The sequence below is a fragment of the Barbus barbus genome, assembly GCF_936440315.1.
Source record: "Barbus barbus genome assembly, chromosome: 43".
NCBI classification, from domain to species: domain Eukaryota; kingdom Metazoa; phylum Chordata; class Actinopteri; order Cypriniformes; family Cyprinidae; genus Barbus; species Barbus barbus.
Window position 1 is genome coordinate 23,865,773 of NC_136721.1, and position 16,319 is coordinate 23,882,091.

The 16,319-nt window shown below is 36.7% G+C and overlaps 2 protein-coding genes across 3 annotated transcripts; both read right to left on the reverse strand.

Annotated features, from left to right (window-relative positions):
* Positions 1-300: 300 nt before the first annotated feature.
* Positions 301-4,919, reverse strand: hnrnpabb (heterogeneous nuclear ribonucleoprotein A/Bb). 2 transcript variants are annotated; one of them, XM_079405577.1, is made up of 9 exons: positions 4,655-4,919; positions 4,093-4,242; positions 2,884-3,052; positions 2,651-2,809; positions 2,425-2,556; positions 1,784-1,877; positions 1,537-1,701; positions 1,372-1,452; positions 301-943 (listed from the first exon to the last, which is right to left on the reverse strand). In XM_079405577.1, exons 2-8 carry the CDS (start codon positions 4,221-4,223, stop codon positions 1,385-1,387), a joined length of 918 nt encoding a protein of 305 aa, XP_079261703.1. In that variant the 5' UTR covers positions 4,224-4,242; positions 4,655-4,919; the 3' UTR covers positions 301-943; positions 1,372-1,384. The 2 variants fall into 2 exon arrangements, with proteins under 2 accessions (XP_079261703.1, XP_079261702.1); XM_079405576.1 differs by having other exon boundaries at positions 2,410-2,556; positions 4,655-4,873.
* Positions 4,920-5,742: 823 nt separating this feature from the next.
* LOC306862510 (small ribosomal subunit protein RACK1-like) lies at positions 5,743-13,652 on the reverse strand. Its single transcript, XM_079405342.1, has 8 exons — positions 13,408-13,652; positions 12,182-12,353; positions 11,434-11,581; positions 10,481-10,576; positions 10,034-10,144; positions 8,153-8,293; positions 6,067-6,177; positions 5,743-5,876 (listed from the first exon to the last, which is right to left on the reverse strand). Exons 1-8 carry the CDS (start codon positions 13,514-13,516, stop codon positions 5,811-5,813), a joined length of 954 nt encoding a protein of 317 aa, XP_079261468.1. The 5' UTR covers positions 13,517-13,652; the 3' UTR covers positions 5,743-5,810.
* Positions 13,653-16,319: the final 2,667 nt, after the last annotated feature.

The window sequence follows — 16,319 nt, forward strand, 5'->3', positions numbered from 1 at the left end:
AGTTATACTGTATTTTGCATGTTATTCCCTTGAAGCAGCTAATAAGTCAAAGAACCTATAGCTTACACTTACTTTTGGAAAAAGATTGTTTTCGTGCACAAGTGTAAAGTTAAGACCTTCAAACAATATAAGAATCTGTCGTTTACTATAAAGTAGTTAATGCAAAGCTTTGAGTTTTGAAGTCAAAGGAGTTTTCCCAAAATCACCGTAATAACTCAACTTAAAATTGGTCACAGCAAAAGTCACCATTTAAACCATTAAGATTGACACGTTAACATTAGCCAGTAAACAAGAACACTTCCAAAAACTTACAAATCATTTATTTCTACCAAAAACACTATAGGAATGAGCAACATTGCTGGTCGCTAGCAAATATCCTAATTGACAAAGATTCAACTTAAGCATTATAACGGAGAAAGCAAAAAAAAAAAAAAAAAAAAAAAAAAAAAAAAAGAAAGTTTAAAAATCAAAGCAACAGAAGTAGAAATTTCTAGTCACTATTAGATGCATTACCCAAAACGCTGACATTCGCGGGACTCTGGTGTTTTAAAAGGCTCTCCTACGCTCCGCAACAACAGGAAGCAGAACAAGCATCTGGAAACATTGAGAAAAATTTACTCAAAATTGTTTTATTTCAAAAGCTCTGGCAGCTCCCGAACCTCATGTGGCAAATCCAGTAGACATGTAAAATACAACCATACAATACATTATTCAAAAAAGGTACCAAAAAGTACAGTAAAAATAACACTTCCATCTCTGGAAATGTGGACAAAAGGAAAATAAAATAAAAATAAAAAATGTGGAAGTGTGACATTGCTTCCCCGATTCATCCGTTCTGTACAAATGGGTCATGATCTCATCCGGTAAAAGGAAAGAGCCCGCAGGTGTGTGAACTGCTGTCGTCGTCACGGTCAGACTCCTGGTTTTTGGGAATACTTTAGTCCTGATGAGAAACAGACAGACATGGTCAGTGGCAGGTTGGAAAACGTTCAGAAAGACAAATGCAAAGCAGTTTTGCACGCATTAAACATTAACTGACATTCGGTCAATTGTTCATTTAAATCTTTTAGAAGGATTTGTAAAACAAATCAAAACGTTACAAAAACTCTTGGCAATGCATACCACATTTCATGCCAAGAATATGAATTTAAAACTTTCTACTACAATTTAAAGCTTTAATTAGTAAAAGCTTGAAAAAAGGCTATAAAACTTTCAGAAATCTGCTCTGAATAAAAGTCTCATCAAGCTCAAGTCCTGTTCTCATTTGATAAATATTGATTTGACTGCACTGACACCAAGTAGCGTTTCTTAACCCCAAGAAAGCAAGAATAAGGAAACAAACACGTTTATCCATTGATAGTCACACACTACCTATTCTGCATGATCAGTATGGCTTGTAACTCTGGTGGCCTCCGCGTCTTGGTGTTTTCCCATAGCTTGCACCGCCCTGGTCTGGAGAAAATAAAAAGTGAGAATGAGTGATCATGGAAGTGATACCAGGACGATCATAAGAGTGTCTGGAAGCTGTCGACTTACTGTAGTCATAACCACCACCATAACCATAGTAGCCAGAGGAATAGTCGTAGTTGCCATAGCCTCCGTAACCACCATAGCCCTGCTGGCCACCGTAGCCGTAGCCTTGGTCCCCGTAGCCCTGGTTCCAGTAGCTGTTATAGCCCTGGTTCCAGTTCTGGCCTGGGCCTGAGGAAATGGACGCCATTAGGTCAGTGACTGAGACTGGGGTTTATAATCATGTAATAAGTAACTAAAGCGTGCCGCTTACCCCCGCGACCCCTGCCGCGACCTCCGAAGCCTCCGCGGGCACCATACTGCTGCTGCTGGTAGATTTCCTTGGGCTGGGCGATTTTTATCTCGCACTGAAATCAAATCATTGACAAACAGATGAGAGCAAGGCCAAAGTTTAACAGGCTTAAAAAACAAAAAAAAAAACACAATTATAAATGTAATGACTCCATAACTCATTTTCAATTTAGGGCAGATAAATATTTATAGCTGAATAGTAAAAATTTGTAAATTAATCAATTATGATTTTATAGTTTGGACTTTCTCCTGGCAATCGAGTTTATTTTCCGTCCTATCCTGCAATTGAGGGAAGGTGAACAACAACAAAAACAACCAACAACAACCCCCCCTCAGTTGCAACATGCCCCCCCCACCACAAGATTATAGGTAACTGCATCGCCAACAACTGACTTTTCCTTCATAATTCTGCATTTATATCTTGCAATTCTGAAGAAAGGTCAGAACTTGTGATGCAGCGATTTTAAATCCCATGGCAAAAACAAGCTGCCATAATATATACATACACACACCACACTAACTTTAACCCACAAACCAACCCACCATAACTACGTTTCTATTGCAAAAATATTGAAGAAAAGCACATACAAGGTCATTCGTTACCTTGCTCCCACAAACGTTATGGTATTTCTTCTCCAGGATCTTTTTGACGGCAGATTCATCCTTGAACGTGATGAAAACGAAGCCCCTCCTTTTGCTCGTCTTTGGATCCGTTGGAAGTTCAATCGTTTCGATCTGCAAGCATCATAGTTACAGCATTAATAAAAATCAGAAGACAAAAACAAATGTTTAATGCTCAATGGATTAAAAAAAAAAAAAAAAAAAAAACCTCTCCGAAAGCCCCGAAGTATTCACGGATCTTCTCTTCTGTGGTTTCAGGGTTAAGGCCACCGACGAAGATCTTCTTAACGGGCTCTTTCTTTATGGCCATGGCTCTCTTGGGATCGATCTGTCGGCCGTCTAGCCGGTGTTCCTTTTGCTCTAGCACCTTTCAAAAGAAGAGACGTGAACGTCTGCCACCAAGCAAGCGTTTGGATTGAAGGGAAGTGAAAGCATACGTACCTTGTCCACACTTTCTGCATCTTTGAACAAGATGAACCCAAACCCTCGTGACCGGCCGGTGTTTGAATCCATCTTAATGGTGCAGTCCGTCACCTCGCCGAACTTTGAGAAGTAGTCCTTTAGGTCGTTCTTACTGGTGTCCCAGCTGAGTCCTCCAACAAACATTTTACTGCACAAAAGAATAAAACAAGTTGATGATAGCCTGTATTAAACCACTAACTAAAAGCAATCTCACAACAATCACAGACCAAGACTGCAACAGTTGAATTTGAAGTCAATTGTTTTTAATAGGACCTTAAACAAAAGTGCTGTACCATTTTATAAAAAAAAAAAAATATATAAAAAAAAAAACACATGAAAAAATCCAATCACTTTCTCCATAATGGAATAAATTGCTTATAAACTGTTACAAACAGACCCACAAGGTTGGTAATCAGTGATATGCTTTCATTAAAGCCATCAGCACACATTTCAACTTATTTCATTGAGCAGTCAAAGAATTCCCAGTAGAATAACTACATTACCCATGATTCTGCAGAGATGCCTACCAAACAGAAAATCAGAAGTAAATACTCACATTTTGCAATAAGGCTTGACTATATAAACAAGAATAACCTTCATTACGTCAATTTTATATTTTCCTACTCCTTTTTAACTTATAACAAGTTACCCGATTGCAGTTCTCCCCACCATTAAAGCTGCCAAATAGACATACATTTAATTTTATTTACAATTCAAAGCTGGTTAGTATGATTTATTGCCTGTAAGACTATTCAAAAATCCCTATGGAAAAATAAATGGACAAAAATGATCTTGAACCAGTTGAAATGTGGGCGGGGACTATTGCGCGCTATAGGCAAAATTCTAAAACCTGATTGGACGAGCTCGGGTCTACCTCAGCTATATTAAGATCCAGTAGCTTAGCAACCATAAACAGTCTATCGGCTAATGTTAAAGCAAATTACCATGCGGATGAAAAGGGCTTCCATTGTTGGGTTTAATGAAGCGACTTCAGGCGGCGTGTTTGCGATTTCACCGCTGTAAGGTCAGTTAATGTCGTGTATCGGCAGATCAAACATTCAACCCCAAACAGCACAATCACCGGACAGAAGAACCGAACCAGAAACCCACCCCACCCCCCTCTATTAACAAAGACACGGCGCCAACAGAGACGCCTTAAAACAGAAATAAACGTAATAAAGCGCTCACCCGGCATCTTCCTCGCCCTTGCTGGCGTCGATCTGTCCTCCGTTCTCCTCCTCCGCGAGCTCTGCTCCGTCCAGACTCTCCTCATTCCCGTTCTCAGAGGTCTCCATGAACTGATGCTCTGCGTCGGCCATTTTAGTAGCTTTAGGTCACCTTTGGATCAGAAGTGATTTGATTTAGTTTCACAATGCGAGATACTACGGTTGATGGGAGAATAATAGAGTAACGGCATGGTTACGCCATTGGATTCAACGCAAACGCTCAATTTCAGTCTTAGCGTGCTGCAAGCACAACAATTAAACCAAATCAGGCTCAAAAGTATGCTCGTAAAGTATAAAACGCATGTGCCTTAAAACAAACAAAAATCATTCATGCCGCGTAAAAAAAGCTAAGGTAGCATGCGATGCTAAACTAGCTAAGCGATCGCGTTTGCATTCTTTCAGCTACGCCGAACGCATAAAACAGGCTTTTTCGTCTAAATCGGTGTCTTACAGGTATTCTCGTAAAACATAAACTAGCCCAACACAACTAACCACGCGAATTAAATTCAAATTAACCGGCTTACTGTAAAATACTGGCGCTGAAAAGCCGCTTTCCAAGATGGACTCTCGCTTACAGTAGCAACTCGTGGCCACCTTTATAGTACCAGAGGAGTCCGGTGGAATAAAACAAGCTGTGATTGGACGACACTGTTTGACCAGGCAATGATAGCGTTCTTTGATTGGTCAGAGATGGTGAAGCACCGCCCACTATGGTTTCCTCCTGCGCACTTCTTTTCTGTTGTACGCTCGAGCGGTTTAGCATGAGATGTTCTAGAGCGCGTGCACTATAAAACACGATGGTGAAGGTGTGCTAATAAACAAAACGAATACATGCGTGTATAAAACATGATATCCAATAATGCTTAAAAAAAATAAAACGTGTAATGCTTCCCAATGAGACTGCATTCAGAGGAAATTATAGCAGAGCTGAGGATAACAGCAACACATTACATTCATTTGCGAATATTGCGTGACCTTTAGACAATTTTCATTAATTTAGGCCTTTTTCTGGATTACTGTCTTGTTTTTTGGGGACATCATTACTATAACATAAATACCACCCAAATTTCTGACCAACACCAGTTATTGCTTAATCCTGGATATAATATAAACGCATATTAACAAACATTTTCATGATTCATCCTATGCATGATATACATTTTTATTTACATGCATGATATAAAACTATTTCAGCTTCCCAAGTGAAAAGTACATTATGTAATTATAACAAAACACTCCAAATTGAGGGTGAACTACTGTAGTACTAAACAAAAACAAATCATATTCAACTCAAAATCAGCAATATTTTATGAAACATAATCAGACAGCAGGTATATAAATGTGTCAAAGCTTTGCTCATTTACACACAAACTGATAAATAATTGCTCCAGGATTCACAGAATCCAGCTTTTTCTTTCTACCTAACTGACCCAAACTGATGCAAAACCTCATATACTGTATATACATCAAATAGATTGTGATATTAAATCATGAGTAATATAACGTAAATTAACATAGGGTAGATTTTTATTAAAGAATAACTGTATGGTGAATTGATATTGTACAAATTGGCATCAATACAAGAGAAAAATACTAACAAGGACAAAATCAGTTTAATTTTATTATCTTTTATTATTCAATTTTCCATATTTTGCATTCTGTTCTTGGAAATGTACATCTTTATCGGGTTCCGATGGTCACCTGCCAAACTCTGATCAGGTTGTCTGTGTATCCAGCAAAGAGAGTCTGAGAAAAAAATAAAATGTGTAATTAATACAACTCTTTGTTTGTCCAATTGCTTTATATCTAAGATTATACATGGCACACAATGCCACCGATCACCCAGAGGTCCAGCATCCAAATTGACACTGATTATCTGCAGAATAAGCTCATCTCACACACACACAGGTGACTGTGGCCCGCGGGAAGCTCTCACCTGTCCATCAGCAGACCAGGCCAGAGACGTGCACTGGGGCGGCTCAGCCTTGCTGTTAGTGGTGATGACTTCCTGTCTGAGCTCATCAACGATGATCTTTCCCTCCAGATCCTGTGGAGAGACAGAGAGACACGACAGTAATGAGAGAGAAGAGCGACTGGGGTGCAAATGAACACCAAAGCAAACCCTCCGAAAGCCAAATATTCATATTCATTCAAATAGATTCAAAATGCAAGTAAATAACGAGTTCAAAATCAGTGTTTCCACAGTTATTCACTAAATGATCAAGGCCCAGATATACTTCAATTAAAGCTTGTTTTCGTTCATTTGGGGGGAAAAAGACGTTCGAAAAGGCTGAGCGACGGTATACTGTTTTCGAACAGTCCAACACCCCCGCGCTGCTGGAGGCGACCCTAAACACAACAACGATGCAATGATGAAGTGTATCTAGGCGTGACACAGATACCACTGGTCAGGATATTATAGACAAAAGAATAATGATTAGCTGCAGTTCAGAGTCAAGTATCATGTTTGCAAAACAAAAGAACCAGGCCATTTCCATAATCAGTCCTTTAAGTGTGAATGGCTCATAGTCTGAAAACTTTAGCATGATGTGGAAAAAAAATATTGGCGTCATCTCAATAACACAAACCTGTTGGTTGCTTTCTTTTATTAGTGTTCATTTATTTGATTAAACTGTATAAATTACACCTTTTTATATTTTATGTGGTGTCATGATTTGATAAAAACAAAGGTTTATTATTTCATGTTCTTTTGGCATTTCATTTATTGTATATCTTTTAAATTTGCTTATTGAAAGAACAACAGCAGCATTTATTTGAAACATGTATTTGGTATTTGCTACCTTATATCTTATACCGCGAGTGATCGTACAGGTGCGGATATATTAGTGGCAGTTCAGCTATTCGGCACAGTGCATTTATGTTGCTAGTGACTTGGAGATGTTGTTCTCCTGCCTGACCTCCGCTCAATGAGATACGAACTAAAAAAAAACAAACACACAAAGAGGGTGGAGCTCCAGAACACACCCACCGATTGCGTAATCGCCACAGACCAATGGTAGCTCGAAGGTGTTTAGGAGTCAAAACGAACTCCCCCAGAAAGTTTGCTTTGGTGAGCTGTTTGGTCGAACTGCCAAAACGACCTCAAAACAAACTTCGTTTTGGCCTGATTTTGTTCGAAATTATGCAATATCAGTTCGTTGTTTGATTTCGTTTGAAGCATATCGGGGCCTTTAGTGTATTATATTTCAGAATTTGTATTAAAAATAAAATAACTTTGATATAGGATAATAAACGTCATTAAGTGGTGAGACAAATTAATCAGAGTCAGCTGACGGTTTGAAATGATCCACGTAAGTCAGTTTAACTCAGCAGCTCTAATTCCAACTTAGATTAAAAATCATTGCAATACAAGCTAAATTTAAAATGAACACAATTCAATTAATTTAGGTGAATGGGTTCAAACTGACAGTTGAATGATTTATTTATTCAGCACTTCAACAAATGTCAATTTTGTCTTGTGATTTCAATTAATCACCACTGAAAATGATTGTAAAATATTGATTCACTGAAATCACCAGACAAAAACAACTATTTTAAGTGCTGACAAATGAATCATTAAATTAGTCTTTCTTTTCTTTTAAGACAGTTTGAATCAATTCATGGTTATAAATGAAACTTACCAGATTTAATGCCATCTTTGTTTATTTAAAATGTAATGTAATGATTTTCAATGTTGAAATCACTAGTCAAAAACAATTGATTTACAACAAATAATTTCACCAAAAAGAATTGAACTCACCAACTCTTATGCCACCTTTGGCAATTTTAAATTTAAAATGTATTTGCAATGATTTTCAATGCTGACCAATATGAGTTTTTCCATGCATAATGCAGATATGAAAAATCCAAATACTAGCTGAACGTCCAGTATGACAAAGTTCACAATCTACATATATAATTGAAACATTATACAGAGCATGATCAAACAGACACCCTACAGCCGAGATAAATGCGTAAATCCAGTCATAAATGGTGTGTTTAGGACAGAGAGCTGATGGTACCCAGATCTTGATGCTCGGTCCTGTGGCGGCACACAGCCAGTATCTGTTGGGACTGAAGCTGAGCGCGTTGATGACATCACCGCCGTCCAGCGTGTACAGATGCTTGCCTTCGTTCAGATCCCAGAGCATGGCCTGTCCGTCCTGAACACAGACACACAGAGAACGTCAAACCACCATCCTAACGGTGAAGTCATCTAGCATAACGAGGACACAGAACTGCAGGAAATAATGCAAAAATTCAATATCAGTCATTGGCCTAGATGAAGTTGAACTGCTTCTGTCCTTTATCACTATTCAAACTTTTAGATGCCACAGATCAGTATTATATTAGTATTATTGATATACCATTATAACTTTTGTTAACATTTTGAATTAGATTATATTATAGTTTTACAAATATGATTTGAATGTGTTTTATATTATCTTTTTTTTATTTAAATTTTTTATCATTTGTCGTTTGTGCCATTTTTTTTTCTTTTTTATATACTTCTGTATTGTTTTTTGTAAGTTGTAGTTATAATTTAGTTTTATAAATTAGCTTAGTTTATAAATAAATCAATTTCAATTATATAATATATATTAGTGCTGTCAAACGATTAATGGCGCTTAATCGCATCCATAATAACAGTTTGTTTACATAATATGTGTGCACTGTGTATATTTATTATGTATATATAAAGACACACACGTACAGTATATATTTTGAAAATATTTACACATATTTATATGGAAATATTTATATTTATATTCATATAAATTATATGATATATAAATATATTTAATATATAAACAGCATTTTTCTTAAATATATACATGCATGTGTTTGTATTTATATACATAATAAATAAACAGTACACACGTGTTATGTAAAGAAAGACTTATTTAGGATGCGATTAATCATTTGACAGCACTTCTAATATATATATACAATTATTTTAGTTAATTTTTAAATGAAATATTTTCATTGACTCCATAGTACTCACTTGCAGGCCCCAGCTTGAAAACCTGGGCCCGTATTCACAAAACATCTTAAGGCTAAAAGTAGATCATAACTTGCCGATTTAGGAGAAAATCTTACATTTTAAACGTCAGTCCTAAATTTAGGACTCCTAAGAGTATTTTACAAAGCGTTTTAGCCACAAACTATCCTAAAATAGCTGTTGCAGGCTACATGCCTCTAAACGTAAACATTTTAGAAACATTTGACAATGAGATTTTAAAAAGGTTTGGTTTTGGAGGTTATCCCAACTCCAAATTTCCCTTTGATTACATCCTTGTTTTCATTAACCAGCTGGGCAAGAAGTAACCGCTGTTCTTGTGTCCAGTTTGGTTTTCTTTTACGTTAACATGTCTTACTATCAGCCATGATTATTCTACTAAGTTAATAGATGCATATTCACTAATTGTTTGAGAAGCACACATGTAAGAGGCTGACAATTAGCTGAACATATACTTCTTTAATTAGTGACACTTAGTCTGCATTTTAAAATCTTTATTTGAATGTGGCAATTAACATTATTATTTTTAAACATTTATTTGCAACATAATATTGCACTCTACAATATTTCTATGAATAAATCTCTGACAGAGACTATCAGCCAATCACTTAGTTCTTAGTTACTAAGCATGCTGACATCATCCATAGCAACGAGCTCAACCCCGCCCCCTTACTCTGAGTTTAAGACTTCTCTCTATTCCTTAGTAAAAATTTGTCTCAGCAGCTTTGTGAATAGGTTTTAAGAGAAAAATCTTTTAATGTTATTTAGGAGAACTCTTAGTGGTGTGATAAAATGTCTTGTGAATACGGGCCCTGGTCTATATGATTTTTTGCGAGAAATGCATCCTAGGTTCAGATATTGACCCTAAAACAGTGAAACCGACCTTTCCACCAGAGGCACAGAGGGATCCATCAGGGGAGACGGTGACGGTGTTCAGGAACCCGGTGTGTCCGATGTGATTGGTCTTCAGCTTACAGTTGGCCAGATTCCACACCTGAACGAGACGAAACACTACGAGTGAAAAGACTGTCCATGCTTGCGTTCCTCAAGAACCTATGAAAACATGTTGATTTAAAGGCTGGGAAAAAAAACTAAACTGCATGTATATGTGTGTCCACAGAGCTGTCCTGTCAATCTAGCTTGATTTCAGAACCTAAACACTAGCTGCATTCTGACCAATCAGAGGACAGTTTACTCATGTGACTTGAATACATACATTTTGGAACACTTTGAAATGTTACCAAGAAGAAAACGCAACATTGTAACAATTTAAGTCATGGTTTCAGAACAAAGCAAGAGAAAAAGCCTTTAAAATCCACTCAGCTCTCACCTTGACCATCTTGTCCCAGCCGCAGGAGACGATGATGGGGTTACTGCTGTTGGGAGAGAAACGCACGCAGGAAACCCACTCAGTGTGACTCTCGTCCTGAGGAACAACACAAACATCTCAGACAGCAACTAACAACCCTGTAAAGCCTGACATATCAAATAATACTCTGTCTTTGGAATCATTTATTGAAACTTTAGACAAAATATAAAAAGTTTGCATGCGTGTTCATCATATTTGACCCATCAGGCTTTTATGGCTCGAATAGCAGGATTTAATGAGAATATGGAGCAAAGAACAGCTCAGTTTTATTCAGAGGCCCAAACTGAATTTGTGAAGATGATATTTAAGTAGACAAAGTGTGATGAAATTCTGATGCTTCAGATATTTGCATAAAATGATATAAATATCAGTCACTCTTCAATAATATGTTAAGATGAGATTGAAATGATATAATGCAATGCAATGCTGATTGAGATATGAAGAAATAAACGCTCCTCAGATGATGTTTTGGAGGCTTGTGAAGATCATTCCTCCTCTGAGGAACAGTGAAAATAAAGCTTCTGGAAACAAACGCTCCTCAAAAGATCCTGAGGATCAGATTTGAGATGCACTGATTTTTCTAAAAACGATTGATGGAGAATCAAGTAAAGCCGAGCTGCTTCAGCCCAGTACGTGTTCATCTGGAAAGTTATCCTTACATTTACTTGATAAGTGAAGCAGCAGCTGAAGGTGGACATTTGTCCAATCACACTTAAAGACATTTTACTAAAATAAAATCTAAAATATCAATCAGACGACCGAAGGCATGGAGTAGATTGTGTGCGACAGGTTTAAGAGCAAAGTTTTGATCATTTAGAAACTTACATTTGACAGTAGGATTTATGTGTTTAATTACTTCAGGCCTAAATATCACTGCTAAAACAAGCTCATTTTCAACAAACCCCAGCTCTCACCTGAATGGTGTACTTGCAGACGCCCAGCGTGTTCCACAGCTTGATGGTTTTGTCCCGAGAGCCGGACACGATCTGCCGGTTATCAGCGGAGAAGGCCACGCTCAGCACGTCTTTGGTGTGGCCCACAAACCGACGGGTCGTGGTTCCTCTACAAACGACATTCGAAGAGCAAAGTGAGTTTGAGCTCATAAACCCACAGCATTTAAGTAGTAGATGGCAAAAGTATAACAAAAGCCAGCAAACAAACAAGTTATATTACACAAGATCTTTTACATTAACATATGTGACCCTGGAGCACAAAAGCAGTCTTAAGTCGCTGGGGTATATTTGTAGCAATAGCTAAAAATACATTGTATGGGCCAAAATTATACATTTTTCTTTTATGCCAAAAATCATTATATTAAGATCATGTTCCATGAAGATATTTTGTACATTCCCTACTGTAAATATATCAAAACTTCATTTTTTATTAGTAATACGCACTGCTAAGAACTTCATTTGAACAACTTTAAAGGTGATTTTCTCAATATTTTTTTTGCACCCTCAGATTCCAGATTTTCAAATAGTTGCATCTCGGTCAAATATTGTCCTATCATAACTAACTGAAACAAAATGAATCAAAAAAATTGACGCTTATGACTGGTTTTGTGGTCCAGGGTCACATATGATAAATTCTAAAACTTTTTCTGGCAAAATTATACTAAATAACTCTTTAATTGAGTTCCCACAGCCTCCGTCCCGCACTCACGTGGTGAGGTCCCACAGACGCAGGGTCCCGTCCCACGAGCCCGACAGAGCGAACTGACCGTCCGAAGAGATGACCACGTCGCTCACGAAGTGTGAGTGTCCACGCAGGGCTCGCTGAGGAATGCCGTAGTTGGTCTCGTCGCGGGTGAGTTTCCACATGATGACGGTCTTATCTACACAAACAAGAGCACACTGTAGAGCAAGTGACAAACTACTAGTTAGTGCAGACAGGACTAACATGTTTTATCCACCAAAACATCCCTCAAAATTCAAAAAGCGTCATTAAAAGTCATTTCATAACTAACTAATGCCAGAAAACATGCATTTAAAGTGACACCTGGCTAGGGGTTAATAGTTCATATTAAATAGTAAAGGAAGAACTGAATAGAATAATAGCCGTTTTTGATTTCTCGGTAAATTGAAGAATGAGAAATATTTTAAAATACTTATTTCAAAACATAAAATATACAACATATGAATTCTGCTGCCACATTTTTAAAATAACTATATATATATATGCATATATGTGTGTGTGTGTGTGCGTGTGTTTATATATTTTTGTTTGTAAAGTTGTAAAATATATCTAATTCAAATAATTGTACATATTTTTTATTAAAATTTAAGAATTACTTTTATTTAACAACATAAAACTTTCAACATATGATTGAATTTTGAAGCTGCCATTATTAAAATAATAGTGTGTGTGTGTGTATATATATATATATATAAATATCTTTCCATTAAAAATTAAGATTGTTTTTTTTGCCAACCAAAAAAAAGCTGCCATTTATTAAATAATAATTACACTCATATATGAATAACAAGAATAAGACTATAGTCTCTATATAAAGACTTAAATATTTAAAAAATACTTAAAGGCCCTTAGACTAAACCAGGATTAAATATAAATTAGGAGTTTGAATATAAAGGTTTAAAAAATATTAAACTATATTAATAATATTAAAAAAATAAAGCTTCATTGATTGCAGTTCAAAATCATCCGAAAACATTGTACATTTAGTGAAGAAGGGACTTTATTCTTTGTTAGATTAAAATTGAACTTATTACTAAGAGCATGGTATCACAGCATTAACATGGTATTTCTTAAAGTGCCTTGGACTGCCACGGAAACCCATGGTAAATGATCTGTTTCTCGTGGTGTTATTATGGGATAGCGGCGCCGGACAGCTGCAGTAGCCGCGCGGGATAAACTGTATCATCTGTCACCTCGGGACGCGGACAGAATCATGTCCGGAAACTGCGGCGTGGTGGCGATCTGGGTCACCCAGCCGTTGTGGCCCTTCAGGGTCCCTCTCACGGTCATCTGCTCGGTCATCTCGGCGGTCGGTCCCGATCGATGGCTGTAGATTGAGTCGGATGGGCAGAAGAGCCGATTTACTCAAGTTTACAGCGCAGGAAAAGGATCGGATCCACGCCGGAAGTTCATATTCATGAGTGCGCGACGGCGCAGTGCATTATGGGAGTTGTAGTCCGGATGCAGCCGCTTGACGTCGTTTAAAAAAAAAAAACGATTTTGGATTAGGATTTTAAAATAATAATGATAACAATAACAATAGTATATCAATAAAACATAATACTAAATTATAATAATAGTCATCATGACAATTTTTTCGTTTTTGTTGACCGCGGTCAAAATCATCAGAAAACAAAGTACATGCTTTTCTACTATTATATGACATATAAAACATTTTGGTAATGTTTCGTGTGTGTTCAAATTTTATCGACTCTTATTTTCGGGTTTTCTGCTTAAATCAGAAAAACGGACAGAAAAATATTGTCCGATGTTTCCGCCCGGTTTCGAACCGGGGACCTTTCGCGTGTGAGGCGAACGTGATAACCACTACACTACGGAAACTGAATCAAGTGGTGATTCCAATAAGTACTGATTGGCGTGTCTGACAACGATGGAAAAGTCATTTTTTTAATAATTGTAAAAATAATATTTATAGTTTATTTTATTTATACAGTATAATTTCTGTTTCTTGAAAAGAAAAAAGTCAACAGTGAAATTCACATTTGTAACAAATGTCCACAAGGTGTCGCTCAAGATCAACAGCGGCTCCAAATTTTATTTGGACGCTTTATTTACATAATAAATGTCTGAATGTAATTGGATTAGCTACAAAATGTCATTCATTTTGAGGAAACGAAGCATATGCATATTTTTTTCAAGCATTTTTTGTGATATGTAGTGTTGAAGACATGGAAACCACATCGCTTTCATGTGCTGCTCTCTGCCTCGGAGACCGACCGCGTTTCTAATATACTGCGGCCGCAGCTCAAAGAGATGTTCTCCTCCTCTTCCTGGCTTTCTATTTTGATTCATACCAGAAAAACTCAAAGGAAAGCTGGGCTTTACCTCAAACTCTCAGTGACTGGGACATCTGGGAGCTTGCTGAGTTCTCAACAAACGTTACGCAAAGTTGTAATCATAGATATATATAGAATGTCATTCTATATATATCTATGGTTGTAATGAATAGCATTGATTTAAAATCAAGTTGTTCTGCTGATTTATGCAAAAGGCCTAATATTACCTAATTTGTAAGGTAGGTATGAAAACGTTAATGTCTGCGAACGTTCCATTTTATGGTTTTGCAAACATTATGGGAATGCTACATTCGAATAAACTCCGAACGTTCTAAAACAATACTAACATTCGAAAATATATCGTTGAACATCCAACTAGAATGTTTCCGGCAAAAAAACAAAGAAGAAAAAAAGCCTATAAATAATATTTTTCTGTTAATGTTTTGAGAACATTATAGAGACCAAAGAACTTTGCGTGAACGTTACACTAATGTTACTGGAAGAACTTTTGTTCATAACTGAGAGAATTTGCCAGAACGTTCCTGTTAGCAGGGATACATTAAAAACTTTTCATCATGTATATTTCATGTATATCATGTATCATCGTCATCATAATCATCATATATATATATATATATATATATAATATAATATAAATTTTAATGCACTTAGAAAAATAAAAGTCAAATGTCAAAAGTTTTGGTTTTAATGACAAAAAGTATTCAAAATGTATAATTTAACTTAAAATCTGAGTGGAAATCAGGCATTAAATAATGTCATCCATGAGAAAATGGGCTGAGAATAGAAAAAAATCTTTGGCTCAGATGAGGACAGGAATCGTGTTTGTGCTGTTTTTCTGTTGATTAAGGGAGAATACAAGACTTCTTCACCTTACAAATGGTCTTCAGAAGCAAAAATGCCATCAAATGCAAAATTTTGTGAGAAAGCGTGACTTATTCAAGCAAAACAGACACTATTTTTTAAATCGGCAGCTCAAAATTAGTAAGAAACATGTTGGATTTCATTCAAATAAGATGCAGGGTGGTGTTTTGTCCTTTGATGCATGTCAGAAAGCATTTGAAATCTGGTTAGTTTTTATTTCTGGAACCAAAAGAAACATGAGCGTAGACACTAGCAACAAAATGCATGGATGTTGATTCAGTGGCATGTGTTTTGACATGAAATTAGCTCTCAAAAGCAAAGCCAATGCAGTGACATTCAAAATTCAGAAGTGAAATCTATTGTTGGGTTCAGGTGAGGTTGTTTCTGGAGTTCTAGCCGCTGTGGTCACATAGAGAGTCCCAGTGTTTGTACCACAGTGGAAAACTGCACCGTTTCTCTCCCAGCTGACAGACCTCCACTTCTGCACGACACGTTTTAAGTCCTGCTGAGATGAATGAAATCAAACTAGTGGTTATGTCTGGAAACGAATATGCATGCTGTGCACAGAACTAACACAAAATCACTGTATGCAACATATGCTGCGTTGATTAATATATCCCAGAATACAATGCACTTGACCTTGCATTTCCAATATGATGATGGATAGCAATCTTGATAATGACTCATTATTTCATTTGACTGCAAAAAGACATTTTTAAACATTGGAATAAAACACTTTTTTTTTTTTTTTATGAAATTCTGTTTTAATTATATTTTTCTTTTGGTCCCGTGAAATAATGAGTCAAAAGTTTAAAAGGAGACAACAGCTGATTTTTACTTCTGGTTCATTCATCATGATGGAAATGTAAGGTCAAGTTGAGCTAATAATATTTCTTAATGTCTCTTCAGCTCACCAAGGCTGCATT